The 11242-nt window shown below is 40.9% G+C and overlaps 2 protein-coding genes across 7 annotated transcripts; both read right to left on the bottom strand.

The window, feature by feature from the left end:
- Positions 1-1303: 1303 nt before the first annotated feature.
- Positions 1304-5609, bottom strand: rraga (Ras-related GTP binding A). 6 transcript variants are annotated; one of them, XR_004210245.1, is made up of 10 exons: positions 5421-5590; positions 4576-4692; positions 4317-4416; positions 4095-4161; positions 3776-3998; positions 3410-3505; positions 3212-3334; positions 3039-3130; positions 2817-2949; positions 1304-2263 (listed from the first exon to the last, which is right to left on the bottom strand). XR_004210245.1 is itself a non-coding variant. In XM_020485270.2 (10 exons), the coding sequence occupies exons 2-10, from the start codon at positions 4600-4602 to the stop codon at positions 2160-2162; spliced, it is 948 nt and encodes a 315-aa protein (XP_020340859.1). In that variant the 5' UTR covers positions 4603-4692; positions 5287-5587; the 3' UTR covers positions 1304-2159. The 6 variants fall into 6 exon arrangements, 3 of the variants coding, with proteins under 3 accessions (XP_020340859.1, XP_020340861.1, XP_020340860.1); XR_004210244.1 differs by having other exon boundaries at positions 5447-5590; XR_002255651.2 differs by having other exon boundaries at positions 5287-5589.
- Positions 5610-5997: 388 nt separating this feature from the next.
- LOC109892607 (charged multivesicular body protein 1b) lies at positions 5998-10622 on the bottom strand. The gene is made up of 8 exons (XM_020485269.2): positions 10448-10622; positions 9855-9952; positions 9602-9748; positions 9251-9319; positions 7393-7500; positions 7158-7201; positions 6979-7051; positions 5998-6719 (listed from the first exon to the last, which is right to left on the bottom strand). The coding sequence occupies exons 1-8, from the start codon at positions 10461-10463 to the stop codon at positions 6675-6677; spliced, it is 600 nt and encodes a 199-aa protein (XP_020340858.1). The 5' UTR covers positions 10464-10622; the 3' UTR covers positions 5998-6674.
- Positions 10623-11242: the final 620 nt, after the last annotated feature.

Raw genomic sequence — 11242 nt, 5'->3', positions numbered from 1 at the left:
CCACCCCCTTTTACCCTCAGAACAGTCTCAATTCGTCGGGGCATGGACTCTACAAGGTGCCGACAGCGTTCCACAGGTATGCTGGCCCATGTTTACTCCATTGCTTCCCACAGTTGTGTCAAGTTGGCTGGATATCCTTTGGGTGGTGGACCATTCCCGTGTGGAAAAACCTAGCATCGTTGCAGTTCTTGACACAAACCGATGTGCCTGGCACCTACTACCATACCCCGTTCAAATGCACATATAATTTAGCTTGCCCATTCATCCTCTGAATGGCAAACATACACAATGTCTCAAGGCCTAAACATCCTTCTTTAACCTGTCTCCCCTTCTACACTGATTTGAAGTGTATTTAACAAGTGACATCAAATAACTTTCACCTGGTCAGTTTGTCATGGAAAGAGGTGTTCTTAATGTTTTGTACACTGTTTATGTGATAAGTTTGTGCAAAAGGGGTCAATTTCCGATCTAGCCTATATATGCAGTTTATCGTGAACGCGAGTCTCCACTAAAGCAGGAACATTGCCTTTAAATTGTATTCACGCTGTAAAGTTAAACTTCCGTTATGCAGATTGAAGAGTCCTAACTATTTAATAATTTCTTCGGGATCGGTGTCCCTTCCACAGGATGGTTGAGCTAATGCTATTGTTTGAGAGTGCACAATTTTGAACATGAAAAGTTAAACAAATTAGGCACATTTGAGCAGTCTTGATAAAACATTTACAGAAATACAATGGTTAATTGGATCAGTCTAAAATGCTGCACACACACTGATGCCATCTAGTGGCCAAAATCTAAATTGCACCTGGTCTGGAATAATACATTATGGCCTTTCTCTTGCATTTCAAAGATGGTACAAAAAAACATACTTTTTTTTTTGTATTATCTTTTACCAGATCTATTGTGTTATATTCTATTACATTCCTTTCACATTTCCATAAACTTCAGTGTTTCCTTTCAAATTGTACCAAGAATATCCATATCCTTGCTTCAGGGCCTGAGCTACAGGCAGTTAGATTTGGGTATGTCATTTTAGGCGAAAATTGAAAAAAAGGGTCTAATCCTTATTAAGCGAGCAGTGTGTCAAGAAGCAGTGTGGCTTGGCAGGGTCGTGTTTCGAAGGACAACCCTGCCACATGGCTCTCGACCTTCACCCCTCCCGAGTCCGTACGGGAGTTGCAGCGATGGGACAAGACTAACTACCAATTGAATATCATGAAAAAGGGTGTAAAAAGTACCAAAAAATTCAACAAAACCTACACCATATTATATTCCTTGTCACATGTTGCAGAACACACCAGACTTATTTCTAAATATGTTTTATTTATGCATGAATGCACTATTCCAGGTTTAAAGTCTTCACAAAATGTGTTTTCCAGTGTTCAACAGTGTGTGAGATACTGTATTTGTTGAGCTCACACCCATATCCCACCCCCCACGTTTCCATCACCTCAAAGCATTGATGACAGGTCTCAAACCATGTTCCTGGAGCACTACCCTTCTGTAGGTTTTTCCTCCAACCCCATTTGTTACTAATCTGGTTCAGATTATCAACCAGCTAATTGTTAGAAACAGGTGTGCTATATTAGGGTTTGGGGTGAAAACCTACAGGACCATAGCTCACCAGGAACAGGGTTTTAGAGCCCTGATTCATAGAATTCAGCGTCAAAGCCTTTACATGAGATGGCATGGTGAGGTAGCACTCATCACATCCACATAGTAACGTAACACTAGCCTTGACAACAGCAGATCATTGTAAAGATAGTCACTTGACTATGCAAAGCAGAAAATCATTTCTGAGGCTCCTTTTTTAATCAACATACTGTGCTTATCATTTACAGTGACTGTGACAGACCAAGACAGCATTGGTATCCCCTAACAGTAAAATATGAGCATTTAATAGATTTTTCTATATAGATTTTTTTTTAATCTGACATGTCTGAGAAAAGCATCACAGTTCATGATACATGAGATCAACAAAGATTTGACTTAAAGGAAAACAGAATCTTCTGTAGGAAAAACATGTGATTGAGTGAGACAGGGTAGCACAGTGCAGGGCTGCTCATATGCGTTGGTCAAGGCTGGACCACAGCCTGTAGTTAGCTGTCTGTGGACTGATTGGTTCAGCTGGCTGGCACCCCCTGGTCCAGATGCAGTGCTTAGCGCATACGCATGGTCAGGCTGTGCTTTGGTCCATCCAGACGCTCCAGCTTCTCAAAGTGTTTCCTGGCGTTGCGGATGTTAATGAGTGTGGCTGCAGAGGCTATAAGTAGAGACAACATTATTTAGAGTGTCATGTTCACCGTACGTACTACCTTGTCCCAGAGCTGCTGTTTTCAACTCTTTCTATCGCATCTGCTGTCTCGACCTCTGAATGCCTAGCTATGAAAAGCCAAGTGACATTTACTCCTGATGTACTAACCTGTTGCACCCTCTACAACCACTGTGATTATTATTTAACCCTGCTGGTCATCTATGAATGTTTTAATATCTTTGAGAACATTCTGGCCTGTTATAATCTCCAACCGGCACAGCCAGAAGATGACTTGCCACCCCTCAAGAGCCTGGTTCCTCTCTAGGTTTCTTCCTAGGGTCCTGCCTTTCTAGGGAGTTTTTCCTAGCCACCATGCTTCTACATCTGCACCGCTTGCTCTTTGGGCTTTTAGGCTGGGTTTCTGTATGTATAGCACTTTGACATCTGCTGATATAAAAATGGCTTTATAAATGTATTTGATTGATTGACTTACAGTAGATATATTTTCTCATGTACAAACAAGTCCTTAATAATAAATAATAATAATAATGGCTATACTTACGTATGGAGGGGTCCGACATGATCACCATAACATATGTATTAGAGGTGAAGACGTCAATGAAGGCCGCAAAGTTGGAGTTCCTCACCTCCATGCTCTGGAAGGAGGCTGCCAGTTTACTGCAAACACCAAAGTACTGCATCATGAAAACACCAAAGAGAGATACCAGGTCGAGACGCAGTAAGGTCACCACAGAGACATGTTCCTTCTGGAGGATGACCTCACCTACAACTGAGCTTGAACTGTTTGATGATGTTGCTGATCTTCTCAAAGCGGTGAGCATCACGCTGCTCTTTGCACTGGTAGTGAGAGATTACCTGTAACAAACATTACCACCAGAAATTACATAATTTCCTACTCATCCAACAAAGCAGTTTTCAATAGCTAGCAGCTCTCACCAGAAAAGTGGCTCTCTCAAACAGAAGCACTTCGTCTGCCTCAATGATCTGGGCAAAGTTACGCAGGTTTGTCTCCAGTTGCTGTACATTGGGGATCAGCTGGTAAACAATACTGGACCATGCCTTAAGAGAGAAACAAGATGTTAGAGACTTATCTGAGGGAACAGCGATAAACAGTCATACAGACAGAGCAGCTACCTTGTACAGTGTTTCATCCCAGATTGATGTTCTGAAGCAGGTGCAAGCCAATGGCCTGGACAGACGCCTCAGGTCCTCTTCACGCTCCTTAAAGATCTGGAGAAAGGGAGGACAATCACTCTTCCACATAGGTGTTAAGAGTTGAGTACACCCCCATGCTAAATAAATAGCCTCCTAACAGGTTGGTTAGTGGTGGAGCCCTCTGGCCATTTGAAGGAATGTCTGAGTGCCGCAAAAGTGTTAAGCCAGATTCCTAGTGAAATATGTCTTAAAATTCAATGTGTGTATGAATAAGTGAATATGAGTTGATGCATTAAAACATTAAGTGTCTGATCAGCATGGTGTTTTGTGTGAACCCCAGCTCACCAGGTCTCTCTGGTCCTCCTGAACCAGATCCATTTTGTGCACCAGGCAGAAGACCTTGGCGTCGGGGGAGTTCTGTAGGATCGCCTCCAGACAGGACTGGTAATAATGCATGTCCTTCTCTAGCTCACGGCTCTCCACATCGAACACATAGATCAGTACCTCCACGTTCCTGAATATGTTGTCTCTCTGGCTGGTAAAGTAGTTCTCCATGAAAGTGTCTTGTCTGACAGACACAGGAAGCAGAATGTTATTTGTGGTGATACACAGAGAAACACCCTACAGCTTGTCAAATGAGGCTGAAAGAGACTGGTTGACTTACCCTCCACAGTCCCACAAGTTCAAAACCAGATTGCCAAGGAATCGCACATGGGAGTGCTCCACATCAACTAAGTCGCAAGAGGATAGGAGAAAAAAAATGCAATAATTAGAATAGGGTGAGCATCAATGCAACACAACTTAGCTATCTGACAACAATTGAAATTATTACATTTTCAACTGGCTTAAAAATGTATTTAGTTTAGAAACTTCAGCTAGTGCTTACTCGTGGCTCCAAGGCGGCGTGTGTCTCGGGCTATGTAGTTGGCAAAGATGATCGATCTCATGCTCGTCTTCCCAGACCCACTCTTGCCCATCAGCAACACCTTTAGAGAACGTCAACCAATTGCATATGGGGAATTTCTATAGGGGGACAACCACAGACTCCTACAACTCTTCTGAGCCCCCAGTGTCTATTGTCACTGAAAAGGTTGTGTTTAAATTCTTACAAATACCAGTGTAGAGTTCATTTTTTATTTATCTACCTTTTTCTTCATGGCTGTGCTTGACATCCCCTTAATCTTTCAGTTTGCAGAATGTTGAAATCTAGTCAGTCTGACTTTGGCCCTCTTCAGCAGGCTTTCTGTTCGTATCACTTACAGCTTCAGCAGAAGACATAACATGCAGAATAAATACAGATATGTCATTTCTCTAATGTGATGTAATTACTAGCTAGTATCACCCAAACTAAACAGTTGGTAAGGTCAAAAAAATGTTAGCTACATAATAGGTAAATTATATAGATTGCAAGAGTATATGATTACTAGCTTATATGACACTAGAGGGCCAGATATAGTTAGGATATGTGAAAAATGTAAATTAAAGCATTTGCACTACCAGTGTTATACATTGCACAAATTAGCAAATATTATTTACAAAAGGGGATACAGAATAAAAAGTGAAATGAAGAAAGGGAAGTGTAACTTTGGTATTGAAGTGTAGCCAGAGACGTACTACAATGTTGGTGTAGTTTGCTACGTTCTCAACTATCAAAATAACTAACTACATAAAACTAACGTTAGCTATGTACAACAAGTGAGCTAACTAACGAACTTAGCAAGCTAATAACGTTAAACAACATTCAGAAAAGGTTTAGTTTACTCGCTTGCGATGAAAAATTGGTAAATTATTGACAAAATATTCAGTAACTATATAGTTATGTCAATATTTTCGATTTAAAATAGCTTATACATTACTTGATTTAGATAGCTAGCGAGCGGACAGGTCCATTGCTTGCTGTGTTTAAGCCTCCACAAACATGCTGATGCTAGCTAACGTTAACAGGCAGGCCCACAAAACATGCAATATCATTCGGTTACGATTTTACTACCGACGGGTCATCTGATGCGTTATCACCTGAAGAGGCTGGTCGAGGCTCGTAAAATAATAACAGAAAAAAACGACTTTTATAAATATTTGGTTAGTTGAGTAGCGAGAGAGGTACAGAAACTAACTCCACTGTCTATACAGCGTCTTAGACATTTCACGTGATTACTAGCTGGGAGGGGGCAATTCACGTGACCCAAGAATGCGTAAGTGTGAGTGCGTTCCAAAGCGTCAAATCTTGGGGATATTTTTGTTGTAACGTGGCTAATTTCATCAGACTATATGTCATTTTGACATGTGCATACAACATTTATCTTTAAACCAGAGCTTGAATTAGTACCTGCACCTCACATGTTTTACTGCTTGAGCTCCTGTTCCTCTAAATATAATATTAGCTCAAAAGTATTGTTGCCCTCCTGCACTTAAATATAAACAGTACCAGAACCGAGTACAGGCACCTATTTCGGTCCAAGTCAAGCACGGCTTTAAACCCTATTATTTTCAACATTGTTTACATACATGCAAATAGGGTGAGATGTACATGGAAATGAGACTGAAAAAGGTACAAGAGGCTAAAGGTGTTATTTTTATTTAAACTTTATTTAACTAGGCAAGTCAGTTAAGAACAAATTCTTATTTACAATGACGGCCTACTGTATAAAATTGTATTATCTAATACCCTAAACTGTGTAGACACAAAAAACAACCCCAAAACTCAAGAGTTATCAAATGTAAGAATCAACCAACCAATCTCTTCATAAAACCATGCCGTTCTGATACAGGATAGGAGAATATATACACATCATTTTTTTTAAACACAATTATTCACGTGAATAAAATATATTGTCAGGAAATGGGTAAATGGAGGGACACCAGAAAGAAACGCATCATATAACATTGTAGTTTCATTTTATGACACAAGAGAGGTCTGCCAAACTACAACACAATCAAAAAAGATATACAAAAAGCATCAGTTGGACAAGCAACCATACCAGTTATTATCATTTTTAAATCATGAATTTTCCATAACCAATAAGTCTGTGTTAGTAGGCTGGTGGAATATATTCCTGTACCTTCATAGTCTCTATATAAAATAGTACATTTCGAACACCAATAAAGGACTCAAGGACAAGGCTCTCAAAGGTATACATTTAAAGAGAAACTAAATGAGAGACAAAGACATTATGAAAAGAACAGCAGGTCTTGGATTTTTATCCAGTTCAGGCCATGCATTGAGGTCTCAGACTGAGTTCTTCCTTTACATTTGGTCTCGGAGTTTGGCAAGCCTTGAAGACAGTTCATCCTGAAAACAAAAGAAAAACAGGTGTTATGTTGTTGCAGATGCAGTAAGTCAGACATCAATAAAAATATAACTTTTTTTATTGTGTAAGAAGGGTGAGAGGTGGGGCTGAGGGCAATATTTCTGCAAGCCTGAGGCACAGCTACAATAATAATATCATTGCTCTATTATCTCAATAATTTATTTTAAATATCCTGTTCAGTAGACAATTGAAAGTGTGGTAGGGTATATAATGGCTCTTGTTCAGGGCCTGTTTCTGTACCTGCTCTACTGATGCTACGCTGGTGCCCACTGATCCAGTCTGCCCCTGTGGGAGCTCCATGTTCAGGTCCAAACTAAACATAAAGAAACAGAAGAACAAATTGCTATTCATTACATTTCCATCCTTTATATAAAAGTTTTTTCAAGAAAAGAGAAAACCACAAAATGAGGAATACTCACCCTGCTTCATCAGCCAATTCGTGCATCAGTGAATCCACTTGATTCTGAAACACGTCACTGACTGTTAATCTCCATTGTTTGTGAACAGAGCAGAATAAACTAATCAAAATACATGTATCTCGTCATGATCTGAACTTGGGTGTGTATTTACTGTTACAGACTTCAAGATTAAAGGCCACACATCTGGTCAAAGACAAAAGGTCTGTCTAGCAGGAGCACAGAAAAGCATCATTACCTGTGGTGTGGTAAGCGTGGTTGTGCTACTCATGGTGTCCTCCATTTGGGCTGTCTGCACATCCAATGTCTCAAATTGATGTTCAAACTTGTCCATGAGGCCTGAGATCTAGAGAGATGAGACATTCATTACACAATTTCCCTCTCATTGTGATTGTGAAGAGTGACACATATCAAATAGCTGTATTTGACTACCAGCATTATGTGTGCACACACACAGCCATGATTGCACGGAACTCCCATCTGTGATTGCTCAAGTAAACAGCAAAACCTGGATTAAAAAACGACCTATATATTTTGTGTGCATGTTTTTATTTTTTATTTCATCTTTATTTAAGCAGGTAGGCCAGTTGAGAACAAGTTATCATTTACAACTGCGACCTGGCCAAGAAAACAAAGCAGTGCGACAAAAACAACAGTTACACAAACAAACGTACAGTCAATAACACAATAGAAAAATCAATGTACAGTGTGGGCAAATGTAGAAGAGTAGGGAGGTAGGCAATAAATAGGCCATAGAGGCGAAATAATTACAATTTAGCATGAACACTGGACTGATAGATATGCAGATGATGATGAGAAAGTAGGGATACTGGGGTGCAAAAGAGCAAGAAATAATATGGGGATGAGGTAGTTGGGTGTGCCATTTACAGATTCACTGTACCTGTACACAGCTGATGCTTAAAGTTAGTGAGGGAGATATAAGACTCCAACTTCAATGATTTTTGCAATTCGTTCCAGTCATTGGCAGCAGAGAACTGAAAGGAAAGGCAGCCAAAGGAAGTGTTGGCTTTGGGGATGACCAGTGAAATATACCTGCTGGAGTGCGTGCTATGGGTGGGTGATGCTATGGTGACCAGAGAGCTGAGATAAGGCGGGGCTTTACCTAGCAAAGACTTATAGATGACTTGGAGCCAGTGGGTTTGGCATCAAATATGACAAAACAGATGGCACTGTGATAGACTACATCCAGTTTGCTGAGTAGTGATGGAGGCTATTTTGTAAATGTCATCGCCAAAGTCAAGGTTCGGTAGGATAGTCAGTTTTACGAGGGTATGTTTGGCAGCATGAGTGAAGGGGGCTTTGTTGCGAAATAGGAAGCCGATTCTCGATTTAATTTTGGATTGGAGATGCTTAATGTGAGTCTGGAAGGAGAGTTTAAAGTCTAACCAGACACCTAGGTATTTGTAGTTGTCCACATATTCTAGGTCAGAACCGTCCAGAGTAGTGATGCTAGTCGGGCGGGAGGGTGCGGGCAGCAATCGGATGGAGAGCATGCACTTAGAGCATTTAAAAGCAGTTGGAGGCCACGGAAGGAGTGTTGTATGGCGTTGAAGCTCGTTTGGAGGTTTGTTAGCACAGTGTCCAAAGAAGGGCCAGAAATATACAGAATGATGTCGTCTGTGTAGAGGTGGATCAGAGAATCACCGGCAGCAAGAGCGACATTATTGATGTATACAGAGAAAAGAGTCGGCCCGAGAATTGAACCCTGTGACACCCCCATTGAGACTGCCAGATGTCCGGACAACAGGCCCTCCGATTTGACACACTGAACTCTATCTGAAAAGTAGTTGGTGAACCAGGTGAGGCAGTCATTTGAGAAGCCAAGGCTATTGAGTCTGCCGATAAGAATGCGGTGATTGACAAGAGTCGAAAGCCTTGGCCAGGTCGATGAAGACGGCTGTACTGATGTGGAGGCTGTGTGTGACATTTTAAAATTTATGTAGTTCTGTCCTTGAGCTGTTCTTATCTATTAATGTTCTGTATTGTGCCATGTTTCATGTTTTGTGTGAAGAATAGCTGCTGGTTTTGCAACAGCTAATGGGGATCCAAATAAAATTTGAAAATACACACTTTACCTTCTCCAGGTTCATACTCTTCAGTGTGGCATCCATGCCTTTCACCACTCCAGCCATAGATTTAGTGACCTGTAGAATTAACCAACATTACTTAAATAGAAAGGTACCTTGCTGTGTGGTTGGACACAGCCATTGTTGCCGTAGTTACCTTGCACTTTCACACAACATTGCACCAAATTTTCCCTCCAAAGTAAAAAAAAAAGAAGTGTGGAACCATCTTAAGCAGAATTAGTGTCTCCATTTTGAACATCCAAACCAATGTTTTACGTGTTGTAAAGTGTGAACAAATGTTTATCTACAAAATAAGAACATTGCTGTGTGAAGTCTCATAGGTATGTATAACAACTGCACCTTGTTCATTGTGACTGCTGTTTGGACCCTGGAGGCCACTGCATCGATCCGAGCGCTCATCCTAAGGAAGTTGACTGACTGGTTCTTCTGTCTGATGGCGTTTTCCGCATGGATCCGTGCCACTTCCACATTTCCTTTTTGGATAGCCTATGGCAAGGATAAAGGTTCAGTATCCCTACATTCTCAGTTGATATGTTCAGAGTTAAGGTGAGGTGATTCAGGGATTGACTAATGATGTAAAAAGCCTACTTACTTTTTTGACTTTGGCCTTCTCTGCCTTTTCCTCTTTGTCACATTTCTTAGAGTTTCGTTGCAGTTCTTTGGCTGAAAACTTGAGATTGAAGAGATGCTCTGTGACGTGACGTTAAAGACTGTGTCAAAATTGTCATACATAAATTAAACCCAAAGGGGCAAAAATACTGCAACTTTCTTCGTACCCTCTATACAAACAAACTATACTCGATGGTGACGTGCTTCCACCACCGAAATGAAATACCTGTGATGTAGACATGTGAATAAACTGAAAATGCCAGCCATGCTACCAGGCACTGGGTGTCTTCAGACTAGTAAAATTGTTTACTAAACTGGTTGTGTATTTATAGATTATGCCTACTTTGGCAGATGTCGTTACAATATCAATAAGAGCAAACAAGCGTTTACCTTTGTCACCAAGCAATACAAGTATAAACTTTATGCTTAAATACAAATCTAAACCTGATAGCTATATATGTATTTTAAAATCTTATTCAGACGAGGCTTTATCATGAACTTAACAGAGGCCTTCCTTGTCTACCTATATTTCCTGGTGCCATTTTCACGCCTAGCTAACACTCTTCCAAAGGATACTATCCATATTCGACATGCTGGTAGGGTCCTTGATGGTCCGATAATTAATATCTTGTTATTGCTCTTATTCTTCTCGATTTAAACGTAATGCAGCACTTGCTTTTCCTATTTTAATTTGACTATCGTTGATACTTCCGGGCACACTACCCAAATATGACGTCACCATCACATGTTCAGGGGGTGCGTTCAGTGCGTTGCATTTGACGTCACTAACAACCCCAAAAAATAACTATTTTATTTCTGTCAGTGGATGTCTGAATGGACGTGTAAAGTTCTGGAATTATTACATTTATTCAGGATTATTACATTTGCCACAATATTGCTATCTATTATGTGCACAGCCTTGTCCTCCCTTTATCCCTTATCTCTGGTGGTATGTCAGTGCAGAGACAATCCAATCAGGTTAGTGCTGGGGGTTCTCCTCAAAGACAAGTTGTGCTGGTGGTGGCATAACTGGGGAGTGGGCGGGAATCGAGCTTGATTGATGATTAGGTTTGTGTCCCTGGATCACTGCGGTGAGTGAGGGGATGACTCACCCTCTGTCTGATATAATATTCCCCCCCTTTGAGCCAGCCAGTGCATTCCTCCCAAGCTCCTCCTGCTCTGTTCTATGAATGTCTGCTCATTCACCCCTAAATGATACTGAGGCATTTATTCACCAATCCTGGAGGAGTGCAATTTCCCAATAACACAAACTCCCATAACACTATCCTAGCCACATCCTCAGAGCATGTGCAAACCAGCTGTCTGGAGTATTATTCAATCTCTTCCTATCCCAGTCTGCTGTCCCCGCTT

The sequence above is a fragment of the Oncorhynchus kisutch genome, linkage group LG6, assembly GCF_002021735.2.
Source record: "Oncorhynchus kisutch isolate 150728-3 linkage group LG6, Okis_V2, whole genome shotgun sequence".
Taxonomy (NCBI): Eukaryota; Metazoa; Chordata; class Actinopteri; order Salmoniformes; family Salmonidae; genus Oncorhynchus; species Oncorhynchus kisutch.
This window is presented reverse-complemented; position numbering and strand designations above follow the sequence as displayed.

What these genes read in the sequence shown, in the direction of transcription:
- rraga (XM_020485272.2), bottom strand. Translation starts at nt 4,602, where the DNA reads ATGTCAAGCACAGCCATGAAGAAAAAG. An exon ending in GCACAGCCATGAAGAAAAAG is followed by an intron (nt 4,417 to 4,575) that starts GTAGATAAATAA and finishes CGTTCTCTAAAG; the next exon opens with GTGTTGCTGATGGGCAAGAG. An exon ending in ACGCCGCCTTGGAGCCACGA is followed by an intron (nt 4,162 to 4,316) that starts GTAAGCACTAGC and finishes CTTGCGACTTAG; the next exon opens with TTGATGTGGAGCACTCCCAT.
- LOC109892607 (XM_020485269.2), bottom strand. An exon ending in CCACGCTTACCACACCACAG is followed by an intron (nt 7,202 to 7,392) that starts GTAATGATGCTT and finishes GACGTGTTTCAG; the next exon opens with AATCAAGTGGATTCACTGAT. An exon ending in GCGTAGCATCAGTAGAGCAG is followed by an intron (nt 6,720 to 6,978) that starts GTACAGAAACAG and finishes TTTTGTTTTCAG; the next exon opens with GATGAACTGTCTTCAAGGCT.